This window comes from Panthera leo, chromosome B2 (assembly GCF_018350215.1).
Source record: "Panthera leo isolate Ple1 chromosome B2, P.leo_Ple1_pat1.1, whole genome shotgun sequence".
In the NCBI taxonomy this organism is placed as follows: Eukaryota; Metazoa; Chordata; class Mammalia; order Carnivora; family Felidae; genus Panthera; species Panthera leo.
Window position 1 is genome coordinate 149,379,049 of NC_056683.1, and position 27,257 is coordinate 149,406,305.

At 44.5% G+C, this 27,257-nt stretch overlaps 1 protein-coding gene across 9 annotated transcripts in view; it reads left to right on the top strand.

Annotated features, from left to right (window-relative positions):
• The window catches only part of AFDN (afadin, adherens junction formation factor), a 138,604-nt gene that overhangs the window by 13,670 nt on the left and 97,677 nt on the right, over positions 1 to 27,257 (top strand). For 5 of the 9 annotated variants that reach the window (XM_042940300.1, XM_042940302.1, XM_042940303.1 and 2 more), the window contains exons 2-3: positions 22,191 to 22,386; positions 25,758 to 25,873. In XM_042940300.1, the coding sequence (XP_042796234.1) occupies positions 22,191 to 22,386; positions 25,758 to 25,873 (312 nt within the window). The remainder of the gene's footprint in view (positions 1 to 22,190; positions 22,387 to 25,757; positions 25,874 to 27,257) is intronic. The other 4 variants (XM_042940301.1, XM_042940308.1, XM_042940309.1 and 1 more) reach the window with 1 other exon arrangement.

Genomic DNA, 27,257 nt, shown 5'->3' on the forward strand with positions numbered 1-27,257 from the left:
ATAATTTACGCACATACATTATACATGTATGTGTAATTGACACATGTTAGCATGTAATTTTGTGACAGCAAACTAGGCGTTGTCTCTAGACAAGTGTTGTAGGAGGATTAGACGCTTGCCCCTTCGGGTTTTCCCTGTCTTGTGTTCCAGCATAAATGTAATTTAACTGAACAAAGTTGTTAGTTTTATAATCAAGTGGCAACGAAACCACCAAATGCCACTTGTTTTGGTTTGCGCGGCTTCTGAACAGGTTTCAAGTGCTTCAGAGATGTTTTCATTTTATTTTATTTTTTGAAGTTTATTTAGTTATTTTGAGAGGGGGACAAAGGGCACCTGTGTGGCGTGTGCAGGGGAGGGGCAGAGGGGGCGGGAGAGAGAGAATCCCAAGCAGGCTCTGTGTTGTCAGTGCAGAGCCTGACGGGGGCTTGAATCCACGAACCGTGAGATCATGACCTGCGCCAAAATCAAGAGTTGGACACTTAATTGACTGAGCCACCCAGGCGCCCCAGGAATGTTTACATTTTATTAGTGTAATGACATTGTTAGACATTTTATCTTTAGTACATAATTATAAATGCATGTAATTGCTATCACTAGCTTGATTGCTGAGAACCATTGCACATTTTACATTAAATAGTAACAAAATTGTTTGCTTCTATGAACTTCTGACTGAGCAAAAATTTTGGAAATAGTTATACAGCTATATCACTGGCCAAATGACATGAAAAATTGCTTTTGTGGTGTGTTTTTGGTTTTTGACTTTGCTTTTTTTTTTTTAAGAGGGGCAGAGGAAGGAAGGGAGGGAGGAAGGGAGAGAGAGAGAGAGAGACGGAGAGAGAGAGAGAGAGACAGAGAGAGAGAGAGAGGGAGGGACGGAGGGAGAGAGTCCTAAGCAGAGGAGTCCGACGCTGGGCTTGATCCCACAACCCTGGGATCATGACCTGAACCAAAATCAAGAGTCTGAGGCCTAACCAACCAGCTGAGCCACCCAGGTGCCCCTGTTTTCATTTGTCTTTTTAGTGTGGCTTAGCCTTGTGATGGACATTTAGACATTTCTTTTGGATTTATCTTAGGCTAATACGGCACTTACTCAGATCAATAGTTATGGAGGGCCTGCTGGGTTTTGGCCTGGGCAGAGACTGGACCTACAGACGTGAGATGATGAAGTGGTCTGAGGTCTAAGGAGTTGTGGTGCCATAGCAGAGCCAACAGTCTGGGCCCGAGATTGAATCCTGGCTTTTCCACTCAGTCTCAGTAAACGTGTTCCTCTCTGCCTCTGTTTCCAAGGTCACTCATGTAGGAGTTACCTTCTGTGGGCCAGTCACCGTAAGTGCCGAGCACGTAGAACTTCGTGGACGCACGGTTCTTTTCTCAGATAGCTCCTGTTCTTGTATGGAAGATGGCTTGAAAAAAACAATGGCAGTAACAGGGTAGGTGCTCTGTTTGGATGGTGGGACCAGGGACATCCTTACAGACCGTCGAGATGAGCCTTTAGATGATAAAGACTTTCCTGGGATTTTCCATGTGGGTAAGGGGGAGAGCATTATTCATTCAGCAAATATGTATCATCTGGTACCTATTGTAAGTGCAAGAGGCTTACTTGTCAGGAGAACCTTTTCTGCAGGGGCGAGGAGAGTGCACAACCAACAGAGAGTAGCGAGCTCTGGTCTGTAAGGCCAGAGTAACTGCTTTCCTAGATTCCTCATCAGCAGAGTTTAACTGAACCCATTTTAGGAAATGCTTATTCTGAATTCGGAAGAATTTGTAGGAAGTAGACGGAGAAAAAAGGTAGCACACTTATTTTAAAATAATTCAGTCTGAAAAAACCACTCATTCTGGTTGAATTCGCACGCGTGCCTTGCGCGTCTAAGCACGCCTGTGACCTGCAGATCGCCTTGTTCCTCCGCACTCACTGCTCTGTCCTGAAGGAGGCTTCCAGGTCATGCTGGTGTTCTCGGCCTCGGCTTGACCACGCGGCTGGCTTTGGCTAGCGACACAAGCCACTCTGAGCCCACGCTTTAAGTCCCACGTCCCAGGCTGGGGCTAATTCTTTGAACTTTGGTACCGGAATGAAGACTACTGCAACAGCCCGGCTACCCACACACGGATACGTTATGCCGGAGAAGTGAAACTTTGTTGCTGTAAGCCGCCGAGATGGCGTGTTCGTTTGTTTTCCCGGATGGCGTGTTCGTTTGTTTTCCTGGCATAACGTGGTGACTGGACTATTGTGCGTGTTTGTGTGTGTGTCCTTGTGTGTCTGGAGGCCACTTTATTACATGCCTTGTTAGCCAAGTTAGGAAGGTTCCCCATGAAACAGTATGATGAAGTCTGCCGTTCGGCAAGACCTCCCTGGTAGCAGTCTGTGGAGTGTAGGGAGGGCAGGCTTGGAGGCAGGAGACCTGCAGGTTATCCGGCCCTTGTTTTTTGCGAGACAAAGCCCGAACTAAGGCTGCACAGCTCACATGGAAGGAGGGAATGAGAGTGCAGGGAGAAGTGCCGGGATTTGGAGGGTGATGAGGAGATTGAGCGAAAAGAAAGTCCAGGCTAATCCCAGGTCTGAACTTGGCTACCTACACGGGTGGCAGTACCCTTAACCAGAATTAAAAAAAAAAAAAAAAAAAAAAAAAAAAATTACATGTGGTAGATTAGATCTGGGCGGGAAAGAAGAAGTTGTCTTTGAGAGCGTTTGAATTGAGGTACTTGTGAGTTTCCAGGTAGAAGTTTCCTGCCTGGACCCCTAAAGAGCTGTGGCCGCAGGGGATGAGGGCACCGGTGGTGGTGGGTGGGATGGAGGGAGCCCCGGCAAGAGATGATACTGTTGAAGATGGTCGTGTTAAATGGAGAGCGGCGGTGGCGGAGGGAGGTGGTGAAGCGCAGGGAAGAGTGTTCCCGGAAGGCTGCTACCCCAGAGAAGTGTGGCCCCCGGAGGGGGAGAAGGGCCCCAGAGAGAGCACTAGCTGCTGAGCCTTCTCCTCTGCGACCTGGCGCCTCCCTCCCGGCTCAGTCCAGCCCTGCCATTCTGGGTTTGCAGCCTGAATGCCCTACTGAACTGCTTTCCTTGAGATAGCCCTGATTTCCTAATTGCCAGAATCCGTTGGCCATTGTAGGGCCACAAAAAGGCTTCGTCTTCTTCTTTGTGATGGTGTTAGTCTATTTCTGTTCTTTTCTGATCTCCCTCCGTTGACTCCGTTTTGCTCATGTCTCTTGGCAGTGTAAGTATTTTAATATTGGAGCCCGTCCTCTACTTTTAACGTTTTCAAGTCAAAAAGGCCCGTATTTAAGTATGGCACCATTTTGAGACCAAGGGGGCAAAGTGATACTGACTAGCTGCGTTTTATCGACTTCGAGCTGTGCACGCTCATTTCCACACTAAACACTTTGGCTGGTGTTCCTGGGTCACAGGATCCTCTGCAGGAGGGAATTAATGGAGGGCTGATTTCCTGGTAGCTGCTTCCCACACGTTCTCTTCTCCTTTCCCTTTTCCAGGAGGGGATTGTACATGCTCGGTCCCCTCTCACTGTGTTGATGTGTGATGGCTGTCATCACAGGATCTGGAGTGTGGGTTTTCTAGACCAGGCAGTCAAGGGGATGGCTTGCCTGTGCCAAAGTCTAGCGTTGCTTTCGAGTTTTAGGCTGGCAGTCAGTGAAAATTCCTCCGGAAGTGCTGACTCAGGCTGGTTTTCAGTCCTCCGCTTTGGTCATCTTTGGGAATGTTTTCACACACACAAACGTTGCACATCTACCATTATCTATAAATAAGTCTAAAAAACAAAGTAAAAACTGTGTTTGATTTTGCTGGCCAATCTTAGGAACTGGGGAAATGGAATAGCTCATGAATAGCAGCACAGGAGCCGAAAGGGAAATCAACGGAATTCTGGGGAATCCGGTAGCAGTCAGCGCGCTTGGGAAGCTGGCTTGGAGCTCAGGTTTGTCCAACAGCTCCAGCGTTCTCTCAGGCACGTCTGAACGAAAATATCAGCCCCCCCACCATAACCTTTTGATTGATCTTTTTGCTTCCAGTCCATTCTGTGCTCAGATGTCCAAATGGTTTTCCCCAAACCCCTGCACCTCTGGGGTTCCAGGTTGCCGAGGTGGTGTCGTAGCAGTTTCTGACCTCTCCTCCCTACTGATCTGGGAGGACGCACTTGCTGTGGGGCAATCTACATAAAGCCAAGGACGTGATGAATTTACGCTAGGAATTCGGTAATGAGTGTGAGAGAGCCATTTTACTCCCAAGGTTGAAGAATGAGTCATTAACACCAGAGAATGTCGTCAAGCACTTGGGCTCTTGGGAAACAGTGAGGGACAGATACGTACTCTGCTGTCAGCTTACATTGTCTAACTTTAAGCACGAACGTGAAATTCTAGAACATGTTCATTGCTCTTTACCCTAAGGGTCTTCCACCTAAGGTGGACTTCACCAGACCCCCTCCTGGCCGGGTCACCACTGGCCTTCACGCTGCCAAGCCGAGTCATGGTTGCATAAGCCGCTGTGACACCGACACGTCGTCCGTGAGCTCTTTCCTTCGCTCGGCCCCCAGGTCTGGCCTGCTTCGCTTTGCTGAGTGATGGAGACGCCAGGGTTTGACCCAGGTGCCTCCTCCCTTCTCCACACTTAGCTTGCTCGGTGAAATTTTCCCTTCTCAGGATTTTGAGTGCTGAATGGCCCACGCTCATATCCCTAGGGTTAGGCATCGCCCTGAACTTAACCATGCCCCAAACTGAACTCGGATTCCCCGCTGGCCCACTCACATCTGCTCTTAGAGCCTTCCCCAGCTTTGTAAGCATCCAGCAAGTCCATTTATCTGTTGTTATGCCCACGACCTGGCAGTCATTCTTGATTCCTTTCTTTCTCTCAGACCTCATATTGAATCTGTCCGCAAATTCTGGCAGCTCTCCTTTCGGAACATTTTCATAATCTAACCGCTTCTTGAAGCCTCTGCTTGTCGCTGCTGGCCCAGCCAGCCCCAAGCTGTCCTCCTCTCTCTAGACTCTTCCAGTGCCCTTTTACCTACTCTGTTTTCTTCTTCTTTTCCCTATCTGCCTTTGCCCTCTTGCAGTCTGTTTTCCTATACGGAGATACACTTCTAAACCTTAAGTAACGTAACTTTTCTGCTCAGACTCTCAAGTGGCTTTTGCGTTACTCGAAGTGTACCTTGACCAACAGAGCCCAGTATGATGCCGTTTCCCCCTTCTCATTCTGCCCTAGCCATTGTGGTCTTGTTATTTCTTAGACATGCCAGCTGGGCTGCTGTCTTGGGGGGTCTGTGCTTGTTCCCTCTCCCGGGAGTGCTCTTTGCCTAGGGTCGGGGCTTGATCAAGTGTCCCCTCTTCGTTACATCCCCCAGGGGCTTGGGGTCCCTGTGCCCTGTGTGGTTCTTATGTGCCGCCTTCTGGCTAATATTACCGTGTGTTCGCTCCCTCTGGATTCTGACTTCCTGACGACAGGGACTACTTTAGTTTGCTCCTCATTCTTTCCCCCTTGCCTGGAATTCAGAAGAGGAGAAGGGGATGATGATGACAACGATAACTTAACTGGAAATAAGAATGTTCTATCTCATAGGCTCAATTTCTTCTGAGTCTTCAAGTTTTCGTTTCTTTAAAAAAAATTTACTCTAAGTTGTTATTCCCACATTACTGAATGTCTACATTTATTTATTTATTAAATGGGTAGTTTTTACATTTTAGATGCAGTTCAAAAGCCTGACTATGAAATGAGCTTTATCTTTGAACCGATTCGTGTCCCAGCTTTGGAAATTCTGAACCGTGGTGTTGATTTTTGTTTTTTCCTCCCTTGTGGACAATTGTCTCCCTTCCCCTTCCTTCCATTCCTTGAGATTTATTACTGGAAAAATGTGGAGAACCTTTGACCTAAAGAACTCCGACTGGTTCCAAGTAGACCCGTGGTTCCACTACGGCTGCCTCTGGGGACAGCTCTTTTATTGTGGGAACAGCACCTTGGGAAACACGGGCTTCTCCCTGGGCAGCAAGTTTTCCGAGTGCCTCCTTGAGTTGGGGACGTATACTCGCCTCACAGTGACCTTGGTGCTACAGCCAGCCAGTCTGTTATTTCATTTAATTCCCAGATCAGCAGGGACGTTCTGTCATTTTTCTTTCAGTTGAATTGAGGCTCAGACATTTTAAGGACCTAATCGTTAGAGACACAGCCAAAGGGCTTCTCTGCCTTTCCTTCTTACTTTCTGCCTTTCCAGAGGTGACTACTAACTTGAAGCTGTGGATGATAATTCATTTATGTGAACTGTTCTGTAGTATTCCACTGTCCATATGAGCCATGGTTTACTTATCTCCACTCCTGCCTAGAGATGATCAGGTTATTTATATTTTTCTGTTGTTATAAATGTAGATTTAATAAACACCCTTGTCCATGTTTCCTTCTGCGCTAATGAACATTTTTAGCATGGATGCCTACTCATTTCTTGGTCATAGGCCGTGCAGAAATTCTAATTTACCAGGCCTGGCAAATTGATCTATGAGATGGTTATATCAATTTACATTCCAAACTTTAGAATTTCCTACATTCGCAGTATATTCAGATTTTTTTTTTTTTTTTACAACCTGGAATATATGAAATAATTATTGCTTATAGTAGGCTGATTTCAGTGAACGGGTGTGTTTTCTTATGTTTATGGTCATTCTGATTTTCTCTTTGAATTGCCTTTTCATATATTTTATTTTTTTTTTCCAGTGAGCTATTTGTCTTTTTCATGTTGACTTACAGAAATTCTTTGAAAAATTTGAATCCTAATTTTTCATAATTTATATATTTTAGAAATACGTTTATGATTTCTCATATTTTACAGTGTCTTCTGCACATAGATATACAAATTTTTGAAATGTAGTTGGGTTATCTTTTTTTAAGTTTTATACTTTTTCTTGTTTGATGCCTATATCCATCCCATGTTTTATTCTGAAAATTTTACAGTTTGGCTTTTTACGTTTAGAGATTTAGTCCGCTGGAATCTCTTTGGGGTGTGGTAGCACACCTCCTCCTTCCTGTAGGTGGCTGGTGCCCCCCACTGGGTCATTCGGGAGTTCACCCCCCCTACACCTGCTTTTCTGGCCTGCCTGCTTGGATTTTTCTTTTTTATAAACTCGGCAGTCTATTTAAGAGGAAGCGTGTTTTGCATTATTCATCGTATAATGTCACGGTTCCTGAATGTTTAGTCTCCCATATTGCTAGAACTGGGAACTGCACAGGCTAATTTTTATACAATAGGGTAAGAGGCAGTGTTGCTTCCTGGTTAAACAGGTACGGGCTCTTGTTTCAAAATTGCCTAAGTAGAAATCCCCGCCACTAGTGTTAGCTGCCATCATGGTCAGGCGACTTGGTCTAGGACTCAGGTCCTCATTTGCAAGACAGGAAGGTAATAGTACCGGCCTCATAGAATCGAGGTCGCCAGGGCGTGAAGAGCCGTTGGCCCCGTGTTTGGGCCAAGGTCTGCACTTCCATTCAGGACGAATGAAAAGTCTTAGGATGAATACCTAGAGATGTTAAATGCTCTTTACGTTCGTACTGTATTATCATCGTTACTACTTGAGTTTTGTTTTTTTCCCCTTTTTTGTTTGCTGTAGCGGAACATCCTCCTTGTTCATCTCAGGACAGAAATTTAGATCCGCCTGCTAATCTTTGTATCAGTTGGTGTTATTTGTAGGAGAGAGGTTTCCGATGACGCGCTTAGGTTTGATACTGTATGTTTTAGGTTCACTCTGCGTTGCATGTCTTAAATTGCAAAAAAATTTCTTATTTGTCGCTGTTTCTTACCGTGGGTGCAGTGACATCTGGACACAGTAGCATCGTCTTCAAAAATCTTCTTAAGATTCTTCTTGAGATTTTGTGAAAAGTGTAACTTCATAGAAACACAGTCAGTGATTTTTAGGTTTTTATTTCATGGAACCTAACACCGTATTTTTTTTTTTTTTTATCTTTTGTTTTTGAGTTCATGCTTATGACATTCCATTAATTACCTCAGGAATTTATTCCAGAATGTCCTTTTTATAATCCCTGTATGTATGTGTGTGTTAGCCTGGGGTGTATGTTAAACAGTGTGGCCGGACGAGTCGAGAATAAGAGGTGAAAGTGTTCTAGCAAGCGGAATAGGTCAGTAATTTTTTTTTAATTAAAAAAATTTTTTTAACGTTTTATTTATTTTTGAGACAGAGAGACAGAGCATGAGTGGGGGAGGGGCAGAGAGAGAGGGAGACACAGAATCTGAAGCAGGTTCCAGGCTCCGAGCTGTCAGCACACGAGGCTCAAACTCAAAGACCGTGAGATCGTGACCTGAGATCGTGACCTGAGCTGAAGTCGGACGCTTAACTGGCTGAGCCCCCGGGCGCCCCATCAGTAATGTTAAATGAGAATCTCTTCAGTGATTGCTTCTCTTTATGATAATTCTCTTTTGTAGTTATGTTAAGAAAACTTCTCATTGAACTGTGAACTGTTACATGTTACTTTGTCCCTACTAGAGGTTCTATGCTCCTTTTGTAAATTAGTGCTGCTAAAAATCCTCCTCAAAAACAGGAGTGCTTTTCAAAGTCCCTGGGCTGATTTATGCACCTTACCTTTTTGTTTTTCTCTTGCCTGGTACTAAGTGACATTCCAGTCTGCTGGGGTCATTTGGTAATTCAAAGAGCGAAACAGGAAGTAAAGTCAGGAGGTGCTGGTTGGCACCAGATACGCGGTTCAAGATGTTCATGATTCCAAGGGAGAGAATGCCAGGTATGTGCATCAAAGGAAGTATTTTGTTTATAAAATCCCAGCTATAGGACGGTAATAATTCATGTCCCTACTGTTGCACCGTCTGTCCAGAAGTTATTTTGTTTCTAATTTGTTCTTTTCACCTCTGTCCCATCCCCTCTGAAATGTCTTGTATAATATGTGAAAGGTTTTAAGATACAGAGGACTCAAACTAACAGCCTGTGTTTTAAAATTGTATTGCACGTGTATTTGCTAATACAGTAAGTTGCACGGAGTTTGTTTTTTTAATCAAATAGGTTGAATAATGTGAATTCAATTTTTATTCTACCTTGCTGCTGTAGTGAAAAGATACAGATGGAAGCATTTTGATTATAGGAAGCTTCTTTGAATCAGTCACCAGAGTATTTATTTTGCTTTGGTGAGAAAATTACCATAAATACCGTAAATGATAGTCTACCAATTTGGGCATACAGTTTGCATGGTGCGTTACCCTAGTTCAAACTCAGAAATTCCTTTTTCACATTTCACCTACTTAAAAAAAAGGATCTCCGTACAGATTTAGGAAGCAGGATATTAAAACAAGTTTTCTTATTTTATATTGTTGGATTTTCTTTTTTGAGAGGATAATATCCAGGCAGAGTTCAAGAACATGGTTATTTTCTTTGAATAAGAAGACGTTACAAAATTTCACGTATGTTGATTTGGTTGCAGTCAGATGGTTGGAAATGATTTGAACTTTTGGATATTGAATTTCCAAAACAATTATAAATGTTGTAAAGTGTGATTTTTTTTTTTTTGTATAAAGCTTGATATTTTGCATTTTTCCAATACTTTTTGGAAATATGTGCTCAGTTTTTTGCTTTTTTTGTTTGTTTATCTGTTTTTGTTTTCTGCTAGAGATGGGACTGTGTACCTTGCAAACTAATTCTCATTTGATAGGAGCACTTGAGAATGTGTACATGGGGAGTGAGTGACCTGTATTGCCCAGTCCTTACTTACGGCAGGTGCTTTTATATATCATCGATGTGCAGTAACCACAAAACCCTGTGGAGGAGAGGAGCCTCTCCGTTTTGCAGACAGGAAGCGAGAGAACTCCGGCATCTTGCACAGAGCCACATGAGCTTTAAGTGAAAATACTGGAGCTTTAACTAATATCTGGCCATCTCCAAGGCCCTGCCTCGCTTTGTCTCTTTCCTCCGCACACTTGCTGCTTGCTCAGTGTAAGCAACAGATGCTTGGCCTCTGATGTTCATTCATTATCTATTTATGGAATCAGCTTCCTTGAGTTTTTTCTAGAGCCTCTGTATTTTTATGAAAATAGGTTTATTTTATAGTTAATAATATGTAATTGTAATTTATTTTTATATTAAACATTTTTAGTAAGAAAGTCTAATAGATGAGACTCATTTATATTCCTCCCCCAGACTTAAGAATTTTCAACATTTGTTGTTCTCAATTCATTAGTTTTTGTTGTTGTTTTAGCTTGAACTATTTTAGAGAAAATCCAGAAAGGTGGCATGTTATTTTTCCTCTGCCTCAGTGTGCACCTCAGAAAACCTAGCCATGATGCAGTGATCCTGTCTGTGAAGTTAACCATAATTCCTTCCTGTTTTGTAATATCTAGCCCATATTCACATTTCCTGTCTCTCTGAAAAATGTGTTTTTACAGTTAATTTATCCGAATCAGCATCCAGACAAGGTCCACACGTTGTCTAGTTGCCTTATGTCTCTTAATCCAGAGCATCCTCACCCCTCTCCAACCTGCCTCTTGTGTCGTGTCACAGACCTGCTGGAAAAAAACTGGCTTAATTTCCCTTTAGAATATCTCCATTCTGGACTTGCCTTTTTGTTTCCAGGGATTGCAGTGGTATTTGATTTCTTTCCGTAGCGTGAAAGCCCTGATGGGCTTCAGGTCCCACTATTGGATAAGAATGCTTGGCAACTGGTGCTGTTTGTGGATCTGGCATCACACTGGGTGCCCAGCAGGAGGTGAAGCTGGGAAGCCTGAATTTCCTACCAGCCTGCACCTGCTGGTTTCATCATTGTAGGTCTTGGCTTAATCAAGCAGTGGTTACAGAATACTGGCTTTCTCATTCCATCATTTCTGTCACGTCGATTGGCTGAAAGTTTTCTTTAACGAAGAGGAACAAATTTTCTGTATCTGAGTTAAGGAAAGCAGGACAGTTTGTGAGTTCTTTTACTCTAGTTGCTTATTTTCAGGCTAAGAAGTTGGTACCCTAGTTACATGCAGTGGTGAGAGTGATTTTGATTTTGTTTTTGGCTTTCTTGTTTTTCTTTACTTTCATTATGAATGTGAGGATTTTTTTCATTTTTTTAAATAAGCTTTTTATGTTGATTCCAGTATAGTTAACATACAGTGTTCTGTTAGTTTCAGGTGCACAATACAGTGATTCAGCAGTTCTATGCATCACTCAATGCTTATGTTTTTTGTTTAATTTTTTTTTTTCGAGAGGCACAGAGCATGAGTGGGGGAGGAACAGAGAGAGAGAGAGAGAGTCAGAGAGAGAGAGAGTCTGAAGCAGGCTCCAGGCTCCGAGCTGTCAGCCCAGAGACCCATGTGGGGCTCGAACTCACGGACCGCGAGATCGTGACCTTAGGTGAAGTCAGACGCTTAACCAACTGAGCCACTCAGATGCCCCCCAATGTTTATCTTAAGTATATATATATTTTTTAAAGATTTTACTTTTTTTTTCTTTAATGTAATCTCAACACCAATTTGGGGCTTAAACTCACAACCTTGAGACCCACAGTCGTGTGCTCCACCGACTGAGCCGCCCAGGTGCCGCGAGGCGCCTGGATAAGTATACTCTTTAGTCCCCATCACTTATTTTCCCCGTCCCTCCACCCACCTTTCCTCTGTGTTTCCGGCACTGTGTTCCCTGTAGTTAAGAGTTTGATTGTTGGTTTTTTTCTCTCTCTCTCTTTTTTCCTTTGTTCATCTGTTTTGTTTCTTCAATTCAGCATGTAAGTGGAATCATATGATATCTGTCTTTCTCTGACTTATTTCACTTAGCATCATACGCTGTGGCTGCATCCACGTTGTTGCGGATGCAAGATTTCGTTCTGTCTCGTGGCTAATGCTCCATCGTATACACACCACATCTTTACCCATTCGTCCGTCACTGGACATGTGGGCTCTTTCCGTCCTTTGGCTCTTGTCTGGTGCTCCTCAAACACCGGGGTGCACGTGTGAGGACTTGTGTGTGTGTTCCAGTCCGTCGACGTCATTATTCTTGCTGGTGCTCAGTTTTCCCCAGACTTGGCAGGCGTACCTTTTGGTTGGCTTGAGGGTTTTTTTGAATGAGCCAGTTCATTTTTGAGAACTTCCTTTTTCTGGCGAAACAAGATGTCCCAAACTGTTCTTGTCAGTTTCGGACTGGTATGTAGGTTCAGCCATTCCTCCAAGGAGCCCTGACCCCTTTTAGTGGAGAGTAATATTTAGAGATCACAGTCTAAGTGCTAGAAATGCTTCCTTTTTACCACTTGTCTTTTGCTTCATGGCCTTTGTAGTGGAAAGAGCTAGGAGATACTTATTCTTTGTGGGAAAAAATATCTATGAATTTTTTCTCACATTTCCAATTCATATTTGGCCTGATAGGGTTTTTACTTAATTTCTTCGCTTTAAAAAAATTATTTTCAAGTGTTCATTTATTTATTTGGAGGGAAAGAGAAAATCCCAAGCAGGCTCTGCACTAACGCGGGGCTCGATCTCACGTACTGTGAGATTATGACCAGAGCCGAAATCAAGGCGCCTGTGATTTAAAAACAAATTTTAATCTTCTTTCTCTTACGTTGAAAATCTTGTTTTATAACTGTATTGACATAATTACTTGTTTGCTTTAGTGTCATATAGTTAACTATATTATACATAATGCCAATATTACTGCTAATAATAAAATTAATATTTCTTTGTAAGATATTTGTCCTTAGACTCTGCTAGGAATATAAAGTCAAAACGTCACTTGAAAATGGTATTTTTATGTGTGGTGATGTAACCAACCTGATATATCGTTAGACAATTAATTTCAGTTTGGTTTAAATTTTTAGTGATTACTTTGTGTTAAAATTTAATTTTTATGATTTAAAATTATCACATGGTTCCAAAGTTGAAACTGTGGAATCAGTTGTGTTTAGAAAAGCTTTGCTTCCGTCTTTATTACATTTCGGGTTATCCGCTCAAGGAAGGTTTCCTTCTGTAGGTGTGGTCAGGTGCAGTTACGCGTTTGTGTCTCCACCTGACTGCGCCTGTCGTCGCCGTCGCCGTGTGAAGAGCTCCCTCCCTCCTTTATTGCAGAATGTGCAAGTACAGGGTTGATTCAGCCTGTGCCCTTTGCTGGAGCGTTCCCTGACTTGTGCTACAGTGAATAACTTTGCATGAAGCAGTTCACGTTTTTGCCAGCTTCTCTGTGGATAGATTCACAGAAGTGGGACTGCTCTGGCAGAAGGGACATGTCGATTTGATTTTACCAAATACTGCCAAATTCTCCTTTTCTTGCCAGCACCCAAAATAGAGTATGTTGTGAGACTTTCAGATTTTTACCAGTTAGGTTGTTGAAAAATGGCATCTTATTATTGTCTTATTTTGAAGTCATTTTATCATTGGCGAGGTAGTTCATCCTTTTTTCTATTTGAGTCATATTTACCTCTTTTCTGAGCTGTCTGGTGTCTTTTTCTCTTTTTCTTTCTTTTGGCACATTCCTCAATGAGTTCTTGGTGGTGTTCTTCTCAAATTTGAGGAGCTCCATTATGTTTTATTTTGGGGGGAGCAAGGAACGGTTTATTCTCACAGGATGAGGCCCTCAGCCTCGGTAGCAGAGGCGCCCCCCCCCCCCCCCCCGACCCCACCTCTTGGTGTGGCAGTTGCAGGAGGGCCGGGCCAGGGGCCCGTGTGACCGCCAGAGTGGCAGCCACAGGAGCAGCAGCGGCCGCGTAAGGACTGAGCGGCGGCGTTGGGCCGGCTGACTCCGTTCCTCCGAGGATGGTGCTCGAGGGCGGCTGGGGCAGGGGGCTGACTGTGAGGTGGGGGGCCTCTGGAGTGGTTCATTCGGCTGTGAAGCTGCTTCTGGGAATGTCACCTGGAAGCCGGTCCATGCCAGGTGGGGAGCTTCTCCCCAGTGGGTGCTGCAGCCTGGACGCGCCCGTGGGGCCCGGGGTCCCCGCTGGAGAACAGCACCCCGGGCGGGTCTTGCTTGTTGGCATAGTGAGTAGGGCACCCCAGCCCCCGGGAACTCTTTATGTGTTAGAAAGCTGTTTTTCTGCCCTGTTAGCTGGAGAGGTTTTAACCCCGTGTGTCACTTGTCTTTAGACTTTACCTGTCGTGTGCTTTTTTTGGTCTCCAAATGGAAGTTTATGTAGTCAAATTTGTTACTGTTTCTTCAGTTGCTATATGATATATTTTTAATATATGATTTTTAAAACACGGATCTCCATAAAGATGTTTGTTTATTACACAGTACAAATTGAAAAAGGCCACGTGTGACCTGGACGTGTGGACACTGTAGAAAGGTTGAACTTAACAGCCGCTCCTAGAGATGTTCTTGGTGGTGTTCTTCTCAAAACGTGACTGTGGCCAGACTGCGAGGGAAACCGCCTGGGGGTCAGGAAGCCGTGGAATCCGCTCAAAGGACCCAGGACGGCTCAGTAGATAGGGTGATGGCATTTTGTGTGTGGGCACGTGTGTGAGAGGGGGAGTGGGGTTCCCAGGTGTGTAGGTCAAGGAACTGCATTAGCCACGATGTGTCTGGACTTTATCAGAGAAGTCAGCCACGTCTTTCGTCACGTTCTTGTGTTTGCGGGCTGGGTCTAGGTGCAATTAGATGAATGAGGAAGCAGTTGTACTCAAAGGGTGTTTGACAGATTAGCACCAAGCTGGAGAAATGTTATCAGGTGGTAACTGACATGCAGATGACTCAAGAATTTAACTTTGACTGGAACCTCATATGAATCAACAATATTAGGTGGAGGCCAAAAAACTAAGGCAATCTTAGGGTGCGTCAATTACAGGTATAGTATTAGAGATAGCAGTATACCTCCAGTTGACCAGAACTACACGTGTGGACTTCTGTGATCGGTTCTGAAAACATCGTCAGGCCGGGTGGATAGAACACCAGTGTGTTCAAGAGCGACGTGAACAAAATGGTAAGTAGATGGGGAATTTTGTCACAGAGAGAGAAGAATTGGAGGAACTAGAATGCTCGCTCTAGGTGCATGGTTCTCCGCGGGGACAGCTTTGTTCCCTGAGGATGTATGCAGGTGTCCGGAGACATTTCGGTTTTCACAGCTCGGTGGGTGCTGCTGGCACGGGCGTGTGCGGGCAGGGACCCCGGGACGTCTCAGGCATCATCCACGCACTCCGCGCACTTCGCACAACATATCTAGTCCAAGACGTCATAGAGCTGAGGTCAGGAAATCCTTTTTCAGACTAACCCGGTTTGGCTGCGACCCGTAGTAAGGAAAGAACTGCGTTTTACCTCGTAGCCCAGGGCACACACAAGAGGAGCCGGAGTTAAAATTTCATGAGCCAGCGCGTGCCCCATTTCCTGACCTGGAGCGCATCGTACCCCGTAGAAATGGGTTCGACTGTGTGCCGTGTCGTTAACCAATGGGAAACAACGATCAGTCATAAGCCATGGTTTGAGTATAGGCCTAAATGATACCAGAGAATGAAACTAAGCCCAACTGGTAAAGCGGTGTGTGATGCATCGCGCTTTTGTGCAAGACGGCACTTTCCTGCTCTTGAGCCGCGGAGGGAGAGAGCATACTGCGTGACTAGGGAGTTCACCACCACTGGGGTCGTTACAGGGGTTCTCGGAACGTGAGATCTGTGAATAGGTATCATGGGGTCTTAGAACCTGGATGAGAAGATAATTACATCTTCACTTTCAGTAAGTAAGTTTTTATTAAGCTCTAACTGAAATTCAGCGTTTTCTTTATTTAGGAGTTTTCTGCTCCTAATCTACTTCAAAATTAGAGTTATATGAATCAATTCTAGAACTTATTTAATATGTTAATAAATAAGCACTAATTTTTACTATATGATAGTTTTTAAAAATTATTTTAATAATTGAGTTTTAATGCAGTTGTTTCCTTTGTAATCTTTTGGATGCATTTACAGTTTTTATTCCGAGAGCAAATTGAGGGCCTTTACTAGACTTCCAAAGGATCTTTGGCAAAATTGGTCATAGCCTCTGCACTAGATAGGTGGCTTTTGGGGTTGTTTTATGTATCTGTTATTTGTCAAATGTATTTAAAGATTATAACAGAAATAGACATAATCTTTGCCAATGAATATCATAATTGCTTTTTTGTCCTATGGGTTTAATATATTCTTTAATTGACCTTCTTTCAAATCCCCAATACATGTATGGGTGGTAGCTATTCAGATAGAGATTTACAAATTTTATTTTAAATTTTTTTTTCAACGTTTTTTATTTGAGATTTACAAATTTTAAGAGGACCATAGGGGAAACTTTCACTTTTTGATCCCCCTCCCCCCCAGTGCTGACTTAGAGCTGGGTAGAGATTGCTATCAGCAGAGCCCAAGTGTAACTTGCCATGAAAGTTGCCAGTTAGGGCTCACCAACGTTTAGCCGCTTCCAGCAGATATTTGCTAAGTAGACGCTGTTGGCAGGTATAACTGAGGCATTTAAAAAAGATGTTGGCTTACTGGTTTCACAGCAGGCTGTGTGTTCTGTCAGGGAATTGTTTTATTTTTAATGTTTAAAGGTGTTTGTGCACTGGATGGATTTTTCAGAGTTTATAAAAGGGGAGATGTGTGTGTGTCGGGGGGTGGGGCGGTACAGGTGTTTGAGTCCAGAAAACTTGCTTTTCATCTAGAAGATGACTTTTCCCCCATTTCAATAAACTTGGTCTTTGTTTTTTTAAGTTTATTTATTTTGAGAGAGTGAGTGAGAGGGGAAGGGACGGGGGGCGGGGGACATAGGATCCGAAGCAGGCTCTGCTGATAGCACAGAGCCCGACGTGGGCCTCAAACTCTCGAACTGCAAGATCGTGACTTGAGCCACCCAGGCGCCCCTGAACTTGGTCTTTGTTAACTTTGGTGAACTAGCATCAAGATGTTCGAAGTAGGAGGCTCCCAGTGAACAGGTGTACGGTGTGATTGTTGGAGACCGACCACACCTTCATTTTCAGACAAAAAGATGTTGGATGGAATCATTATAAAAACCAAATGCGTATATGCAGGGGAAGAGGAGACTCGGCTTTCCTGGATGAGGACTGCTGGCTCCGAGAGCGGTTGCTCTCACGTGACTGCCAGTTCACGTTCCCGCCCACAAAGTGACAGTGCCCTGTGGAAGTCCCTTCTCACAGAAGAGGAAACAGACTTTGGAACGTTGAGCCACCTCCTGGTAGAGATGCGATCTGAATTCAGCCTAAGTGAAGAGAGGAAACTCTTAATTTGTACTCTGTAGTTATCTGAAAGGTGGTTCAATATAAAACAAACCCATTTACTTCATTTTCACGGAAACCTCTTGAGGTTTGGGAGGTCAGCCACTTACAAGGTGCTATAATTAGTGCTGTTAGATTTTTTTAAAGTAGGCTCCACACCCAACATGGGGCTCGAACTCACAACTCCGAGAGTTGCAGGCTCTACGGACTGAGCCAGCCGGGCGCCCCTGATCAGTGCCGTCAGCGGGAAGGGCGGGGAAAAGACCCCTTCGGAATGAACACCGTGGGAAGGAGTAAGTGTGGGCCTGGTGAGGACATTTCACAGCTGTTTCTTTAAGCTTTCCAGAGTATTGTTTGTTCTGTGAAGGTTTTAGGTAATGAAACGCGTGTGGTTTTAAAGAGTATTCCTAAAGTATATTGTTTAAGAAACCATGTTTATTTAAGATTCCAAAAACCCGTATTGAAGTATTCTTTCTTCATCTTTTACCTAAGCTATTAACGTGGAGTCGAAAGGCTGCCGTCCAGGTGACTGTTTCCTGTACTGGTAACGTGAGTGTGCTCTGAGGCGTGGCTGTGTTTTTTTTTAATGCTTTGCACGTAGCTGGAGGCACCAGCATTGGAAAGCAAGCGGTGGGTTCTGTCTGCTGCCCTTTTTAGCGCGGGGTTGGATGGCTACCTGTCAGGGTTGGCGTGGCTTGGCTGCAGGCGAGGAGACGGACCTCACGTACGTGCTGCACACGGTGAGCAGAAAAGCGAATCTGTGTGCTCAGCCTCTTTAGAACTAATGGTTCTGGGTAGCTTGTGCAAGAGGAGATTTGGGGTTGCCCTGGTGAGTTTTCACTGGCTTGGAGAAGGCCAACTGATTATCGATTTCATTAATTGAGACTCTGGTAAAATATTTAAAAGCAAATCTCCACCTTTAATCCTTTGTTCTTTGCATTGGCTCTCTAGTAACTTAAAATGGCTGTCTCTGGTTTTGTGGGGGGTTTTTGCTGTATTGGTTATTTTGGTCTATCGTTTCCGATAAATACTAAAATTTTGTTTCAGAGTTGTCGTTAAATCCACCCGAAGTAGTGCTTCATTTCCACGGTAATAATCCTTGTGGATGATATTTCTCAGGCAGAGGTTTATGCAAAGGTAAATGTACACCTTTAGGAAAGAACCTTGCTTTCCTGTCGGGAAGAATAAAGAAAGGAAACAGCTGACGTATCTTCTGCCTTTCACGCAGATTATTGTGGCGAGAGTGCGCAGTGCAGGGACCGTGCAGGTTAAGGTCACAGGAGCTGCCGTCCTTCCTGCTCCAAACAGAGGTTTCTTCCTTGAAAACATGCTGCTCGCAAGTAGGCACTTCTTTAGAGAGTGGAGGACCCACAATAGTGTGTTTTCATTTTAAATATTGTTGTCTTGGGTAATTTGCATAAAGACTTTTTTTAAGGAAACATTGGTCTTTGTAAAATTATAACTGTATTAGTCTGCAACATTATCAGAACATTAGTCCAGTGATCGAGACTTGATAGTTCTCACAGGTTTAAAGTTTTGTTCCAGAGTTGTTACCGGTGGAGGACAGACAAACCAAAGCTGGAAGAATCAGATACTGTTACTGGAACTTTTGACTCAAATTTGTTTTTCATTTTACCTGTGAAGCATCGTATTAGAGACTGAGGGAGGGCCTAGAACCATGAACGAAGTCCCTCAGGAAAGCTACCATTCAAGTGGGACCTCTGACGGCTGGTTCTTTATGTAGTTGACTCCTCAAAAGAAGCGTCTTATTTTCATATTATAGTTAAGGAAATTTGAGCTCACATGTGTCAGATAAGTCACTCAGATACGGTCTTCAGCTGAGATGTGCTTGTCATAAAGGGGAAAAGTCCTGTGTTTCTCCTTCCCGGGATGGAGTGAGTGTTGAAACTGACGGGGCTGCAGAGCTTGGGTTTAACAGCTCAGGTTTTAGGGGGCAGCTCCTGTGTCGCTCTGCCCTTAGGGAGCTGTGTGGTTACACTTTACACACACTCCCTGTCTGGGGAACCTTCTTTTTTAACGCCTTGATAAGGTATCTCATTCATGTCTGAGGTGTTAAATGCTGCACTCTTAGTTTTGGCATATGGTTGCCCTTAATACACGTTACTATTATCTGTTAATTTGCTCGTTATATGCAGAAGTTTTAGGTTCAAGAACTTGGCTTTATCAGTTTTCTGGGGTCCGAAAATTCTGTGGACTTAGTCACAGAAGGGAAGCACTGTGCGAAGGGAGGGTTAGAGGGAGAGCGAGAATTAGGCTCCGTGAGGGGTGTGGACGCGGGGCTCCTGTCTCACCATCTCGTGAACTGTGAGGTTATGATTTAGGTCGAAATCAAGAGTTAGATGCTTAACTGAGCCACCTAGCCGCCCCTCACAGTTAATCTTTATTAGCCCTTATCTAGTGAATTTAAAGGTAGTTCTAGTAGGCCACCTTATTTAGGCTTGGTAGAACCTGGAAATTTGTTTCTTTAAAAACATCAACAGAAATACTAGTTCTTTGCCGATGGAAGTGCTGTTACTTGCTAGATTTCTACCCTTGGGTTTACTCTTTTTTTCCATTTACTTCAACGTTTTATGTGAGATCAGTAGCTGAAGCACGTTAATGATGGAGACTTGTATTTACACTTTTTTCCCTATAAACAGTAGTCATCTCTCTATAAGGGATTTTCTTGAGGGTGAGGGACCTCCTCCTCCCCATGCTCGTCAGTACATTCTTGTTCCGTTTGTGCTCTTGCCTAGTTGGGTGTTCCTTCCCAAATCTTTCATTTCTGGTAGTTGGGAAAGGGGTGCTTCCTGTCTTTGGGATCCATAGGTGCATCTGTCAGTTTTAGTCTTGTCACAAACGCTGGAAACTCTCCTGTTAGCAGAGTGATAGGGCGGGAGGCGAATTTGCCTGGTTGGTCTTGCTTCGTCTATAAAGCAGGAGCCCTTGGAAGAGCTGGAGTGGTTTTGCCGGCTCCTGTTGGAGACTGTGGCTGTAGGGTGAAGAGGATCTCAGAGTGGTGGCGACTGGAGCGCCAGAACCCTGGGATAAACATGGGACTCCCATAATAACGACTTAACATCTGTACAGCCAAAGACCGTCAGTAATTCCTGTTTTCTGACGTCTGAGGAGGTGGTGGACGGGGAGCGTAGACCCAGAAGTGGAGACTGTGGCTCGAGTGGGGAGAGGCCAGGAGCTGAGGAGGACTGGGGCCCGCCGAGTAACGGCAGGTGCTTGGCACCACCGGGCACTTGGCGAGGGTGGGCTGTTACGAATACTAACCGGTACAGGACCGTCTTTCACGCGCATGGTTACTTTACAAAGGTGTTGGGGATCGCCAGAGTAACACCAGAGACGGAGAAGAGCATTTAAAGAGGATGCTGCTTAACATTCTCTGCTGCTTGACCAGGCTGGACAGAGGAGCAGTTTATCACTCGGAGAGACCAGAGCGGACTGATAGAGCTCCCATTTTGCTAACTCATAAAGCTGTTTTCAGTCTCCCTTCCATAATCATGGCCTTACTTCAGCCCAAGGTCTGTGGTTCCATGGCATTCTTTTATTATTTTTTTTATTTTTCTTAATTTTTTTAACACATGCTCGCGTTCTCTGTATTTTCCCCTGGGACAGTGGGAAATGGGAAATTAACTACTGCCTAGCGTTCGGACGGGGCCTGAGCGAGTACAGTAAAGCTTCGGGGCTATAAATATGCCTTATTGTCTTGTTTTCTGTTTTAATTTTCATCCAGGTTATATAGTTAACCACATTCTAATATCCCGTAATTGTTATAATTACTAGGTCATAGTTAATTAGTGAAGAATTAAGTGAGCAGGTCGGGAGGACAGAAAAGCTTACTTGTGATGGGCTTGGAGCCCATACAAGAGCCATCGCCAGGAGTAACGCCGAGGAGTGACCTGATCTGACTTTTAACAAAATTGTGGGTGGATTCTAGATGTATTTTGAGGGTGGAATGACTCGATGTGCCGGTGTGGAAGGCGAGAAGAGGGAAGAGTTGTTAGCGGTGCTGAGGGCGGTGAGGGCAGACGAGGTGGAATGCGGCTTGGAAGTTTGTTTGGAGCTGTGCTTTTCTTGTGTTCGGGGAAACAGTGGGGTACACAGGAGCGCAGGACCTTGCCCCCTTGTATCCCCAGGTCCAGTGTCCCCCACAGAACAAAAACCAGGTTCTCTGATGTAGTGGTTCATCCTGTGGGATACGGACCGCCGAGTCTTGGGTCATAGCAGAGGACCTGGAAGCTGACGTGAGTTTCCCTGAAATAACCTGCATTTTAATTGACCAGAAAGGGAAAAGAAATCACGGGAACGGGCATGCTGTAGTTGCACGGCTCCAGCTCCAGACCACGTTGCAGTTCCTTTGCTTGTAAGACCCACCCTATTTATCTCGAGAAGTCCGGTTTTGAGAAAAACCGTGTTCATTGATTTTGGGCAGTAGTTCACAGGAAAATTAGTTTCGATTCTGCAAAGGCTAAGAGTTTCCATCTATTCGCTTTCATGTTAGAATTGGGGCTAACGTTTGTCCTTTGTGGTTTGAGTCGTCCCTCCATTTAGGCTTTATGATTTTGAGGCTGGACAGGACCTCAGGGATTGCTAGGCATGGACTTTGGGGATCTGTTGGTCTGGATTTTAACCGTGATTTGCCGCATAACCGGGCAAGATCCTTAAACTTTGTGTTTCAATGACCGAATCTTGAAAATAGAGTTTAGTAGTGAATCTGCTAACCCGCGTCCTTCTAAAGACACAGCCAAGTAGTGCGTGTCGGGGTGTGCCTGGCACTGGCTGGAGACTTGTTAATATTAGCTGTCGTTGACGTCAGCTGCTCCGCGGCCATTGTCGTATACGTGAGACCAGTAAGGCGCAGGTTGTAAATAACTTGTCCCAAGTCACGTGATTCAGTTTGAAGCCTAGACCCTGTCTCTCCGTTTCTGTCTCAGATGTTTGCAGTAATGAAACATTTTTTAAAGATGGTGAATGACTTTTTATTCTAGAAATTGAATCTTATTTTAGAATGTTTTTCCTTTCTGTTTTCCTTTAGGATTTGGAGTTTCATGGCGTAATGAGATTTTATTTTCAAGATAAAGCTGCTGGAAACTTCGCAACAAAATGCATTCGGGTCTCTAGTACGGCCACCACGCAAGACGTGATCGAGACGCTGGCAGAGAAATTCCGCCCTGACATGCGGATGCTGTCGTCCCCAAAGTACTCCCTCTACGAAGTTCACGTCAGCGGAGGTCAGTGTGCACACACGGGGTACTGGCGGGGTAGCCTCTGCTGTGTAGACAACTTCCGAACCACTCCTGTGTGCAGAGCGCATCTCTGTCACAGCATTGCTTTGCCGCTGGCCCTTCTCTTCCTGGGGACGTTGGGGGGCGTTTGTGCGTCTGTGAAACATTCAGACAGGATCCCAGGAATTAGATTTGGTGGAAGTTAGGATGAATGTATTGTACACTTAGTTTCTTCAAAGATAACTAGCATGACGTTTCATGTTGAAAACTCACCAGTGGATCTAGGCGCCCATACACATTGATGAAACCATATGTTACTTGCTTTTGGAGAACTAGTTCATGTAACTTTTTTTTTTTAACTTTTTAATGTTTGTTTTCGAGAGCAAAAGTGAGCATGAGTCGGGGAGGGGCAGAGAGAGAGAGAGGAAGACACAGAATCGGAAGCAGGCTCCAGGCTCTGAGCTGTCAGCACAGAGCCTGACACGGGGCTTGAATCCATGAACGGTGAGATCATGACCTGAGCCGAAGTCGGACACTTAACTGACTGAGCCACCCAGGTGCCCCTCCTGTAACTTTTATGTATAGATTATGACACTACAATTTAATCCAGTTAAAATATTATGGGTATGAATCCTCAATCTTACAAAAATGAGTATTTTTATAATGTGAGGTTGTATATTTTCCTTATTCTTTGGAATACTTAGGGTATCTTGGGGAAACTTACGTAGTCATTTCTCCTTGTTTTAATGTTTGAAATTTTTGAAAATATCCTACATACGAGATCGCAATTTAAGTTGGACTGATTAGAAATGTAGAAATTTGGGGTGCCTGGGTGGTTCGGTTGAGCATCCGACTCGGTTTTGGCTCAGGTCATGATCTCACGGTTCATGGGTTCGAGCCCCGTGTTGGACTCTGCGCTGAGTGTGGAGCCTTCTTGGGATTCTCCCCCCAACCCCCCCTCTCTGACTCTCATGTGTGTGCTTGCTCACTCTTCAAAAACAAACATTAGAGATGTAGAAATTTATACATTTTTTAATGAGTGCTGTGGAAATATTGAGTCCCCTATAAAATATATTGTCTCCTCTCTCTGCCCCTCCCCTGCTCATGCTCTCTCAAAAATAGACGTAAAAAATTTTTTTAAAAATACAGATTCCAATTAATGCAACAACTAAAGGATTACATATATAGCAAAACCCAATTTAAATACCTGTTAAATTCCATCCAGAAATACTCTTTGAACATGCGTTATTTGTCTTGACTTCAAAATTGCAGCTTTCTTTGTATATTTGAAATAGAGTAAGAATTCTTGTACTGCATGGAATTCAGGTATGGCCAAACACTTTTCCCCTGGAGAGGAGATACAGGCCGTATTTTTTTGTTACTCTGTCAACATTATGAAGAGATCCCACTGCATACACCACACCAGAGCTAGATTTGATGATAGAGGATAACCTTAATTAATTTTGGATGGTTTTTCTGAGGTTGAATTTTTCCTTTAGCTCAGAATCACTATAACTAGGTTGTTGAGAAGAAACTACAACTTTTTCCTTAAAATTTTCTTTAATTAAAAAGGAAACTGTGTTGCGGTAAGGAGGTGAAAACCCGGCGAAGGTGTCTGGAGGCGGTGTCCTCTGTTCCCGCGGTGAGCGGCGCGTCGGGACCGTGTGGCTCTGGCCGTCCGCACCCCTGCACTCGGAGCAGCGGGCTCCCCCTGTGCCCCTGCCGCCAGGAGGAGCCCTCTGTCTGCGCTCTGCGCTTTCACGTCCTAGAGCCCTAGGGGCGTCGGGGGCGGGGCTCGTTTCATTGAGTAGTTAGATTCAGACAAGTTATGGTCTGTTTATGCGCTAACAACTTGGTACGTGTTTGGAAAATAGTGCACAGAAAATGAAAGGAAAAGTACGGCTTTCATTCCATTTTTAATGACCGTTCTTCCCTGATGGGGTTTGTGTGCCTCTGGCCCCTGGGTGGGGAGCGGGGCCCTCGATCCCTCTCCGGGCAGGTCTGGGGCGCTGCCAGCGGGAGGGACCGTGCGGCCTGTTGTGCACGCGGGCTGCCTGTGGCGGGTGCGACTCGCTCCCCTGGAAACCGAAAAGGCTCCTCAGTGAGTGTGCAGGGAGCCTTGGTGCACGTTTGGAGACCGCCGCTCCCGAGGGCTGAGTTCTGGGCCCGACGCGCACATCCACCACCAGGGAAACTCCACCGTTACCCTTTTTGTGGGTAGGATTCCTCGGTGAACTCAGTTGGAAGATACTTTTCCAAAAATTGTGCTGTTTTAAAACCAACAAACAAAACCCACTGAGGCGGAAAGGTATCTTCAAGTTACAAAGTTGTAGTAGGGACCCTGACTGTACTTCCGTTTCCCAGTTTGCCACACGCACGTTAGAATGGCTCACCCTTGTTTTGTTTTACTTTTATGATTTAGACTTGATTGTTGTTAAAACCGGCTCTCTAAAAAAATGCACGCGAAGGATTTTGATATAGTACAAATCTTGCGACAAGAAAAACTTGGTAATTTTGGTTTGTAGCATCAGGTTCAAACTTCTTGATCCAGTCCCTCATTTATTGCTCTGCTTTTTCATCTCTCATTTTTTCAGTTCATAAAACAAATTAGAACTTACTTCTGTATTCTTACAATCTGCTCGCGTATAGTACTTAAAGTCTTTATCAGTCTATGTTTGAAGTCCGTCCTGTTGACTCCTGCTTCCTTGACCACGGTACTACTTCAGCTGGCCTCTGTCTCCTGTGTTTGCTAAAGACCTCCTCGCAGGCTGCGGTAGGTGGTCCGGGTGAGCGGGCTCTGCAAGGAGCCCCTCTGTGGGCCCCGGGACTTACTAGAACTCAAGCAAGAAGGAACACGCTAAACGTAGTGGCACGCCGTCGCACCGAGGGACGGGGCGGTGGCTTCTCTAGGTGACCTGAGGGCTGGGTGGCGAGCGTGGGAGGATCGGGAGGAGCCAGGAGGGCGAGCACCACGGTCACTCGCTCCCGGGCCTGTGAGGAGCTGTCACGGAGGTCAGCGGAACTTTGTGTCCTCTTAACGTTACTGTCTTAGCCTCCAGCTGCATAGGAGATGGTTTACAGAGGGAGGCTTCGCGGAGCCCTCTATTTTCTTCTAGTTTGCGTGCATTTCTCTTTTCCCAACTGGATTCTAAGTGTTGTAAGGAAATTATCCCTGGTCAGTGTTTGGCATTGGGTACGTGGTAGTATGTGTTCTAGTACCAACACAATAGTAGATCATTAAAACTCCCGCTTGCTATTTTGGATTACATTTCAGCCTGTTAGTACTGGTGGTAAAATGAAACGTATGTCAGAACGTTTTATTAGCTAGTGCTGTTAAGTAACCATGACTTAATTTTTTTTCATTTCATTATTTGAAGAAGAAAGAAGATTGGATATAGATGAGAAACCCCTTGTTGTGCAGTTGAATTGGAATAAAGATGACCGAGAGGGCAGATTCGTTCTTAAGAACGAGAACGATGCCCTTCCTCCTAAGGTACGTTCCATCCAGGTCTCGTGCTGACAGTGTCCCGGGCCCAGGGTTGCCGAAACACACCTGTCCTGTGAATGTGATAAGGGCTTCACTTTTTGCTTCTCTTCTTAAATGACCCGAATGACCCTTCGTGCAGAAAAAAATGTAAACAGAACCCTGCTTCTCTGTTTCATCCTGTTTCACCGAATACCTAATGTTGCCCTTTACTTTTCCAAAGAAGCATTATGTCAGCTTTTGTTATTAAGAGATTTAATGATGAAGTAACCACCAGTTGTTTTTTTTACCGAGTTATAAAGTCCAAATCTGTTTTAATAAAAATCAGAAGGGAAAGTAAAGTTTTAATAACCTATTTATGTGTGAATTTTCAGATACAACTTCATAAGGTACAGTGAAAACCTTTTCCGTGTTGTCTGTAGACTCTCTTGGGTTAATGTAATTGAGTGACTCTAAAACTTTCTCAGGCAGTAGGTGTCTGGAGTTCCTGTGCTGCTGGTTGTTTTCCGTGGGACACTGTGGAATAGGGGTCAAGTTGGAAAATGACGATAATTTCTGTGTGAAACAAAGTGGTAGCAAATGCAGAGGTCAAGAGAAAAGTCCCCAACAGGTTGGGACACGAGTGCCATTACTCCCTTTTGGAAACGAGAGTTTCACGGTGTTGTGACGCGGGTGCTCCACGTTGAGGAGTGTTCTTGGCCTTTCTTGTTCTCTGCTCTAGTGCTTGTTGCTTTTGTAGCAGATTCTTCTAAAGTAGTAACGGGCATCTCTCTTCTTTCTTCTCTGGTCCGTGTTTTATTTCATCTCTGCACCGTGACTTCAGCTGAGTGCCCCGCTGTGGGCCAGAGAGGCTCATTCGTGGGCATCCGGGCCCTTGTTAGGGTGAGGACAGCACGGGCGTGGCTGGTGGCAAGGATGGGGGCGCCAGCGTAGATGAAGCGGAGGGCAGTTTAGTTCCCAGTACAGTAGCCTTTCTTGCTAGTCTCGAATGTTTACAGTCAACCTATTAGATTAAAAAAAAACTTTTGTCTCCGTGTCATCTGCTCGCAGGCCAAGTTGTAAATTAAGAGCAAGCAAATAAGATCTGGAAAAGAAGATACAAAGTTTTGCACAAACAGTACTTAGTTTTGCATCCAAAAAGCCAGTTTCTTATGGCTACTCCTGTATTTGTTTTAAGGTTAGAGAAATCATGTATGAAGTAGATAGTGATTTAAACACTTGGCTATTTCTGTATTTTGATTAGGTTCCTTTTTTTTTTTTTTTAAGTAACTTAAAATTATGTCTGACTTAAATTTTGTTTATTGAAAATCTGGTTTCCTGAGTCCCACTCCGGTTTTCTTTACTGGGTTTGGTTTTCCGTTTGCTTGCTTGCTTGCTTGCATATTGGTTTTGA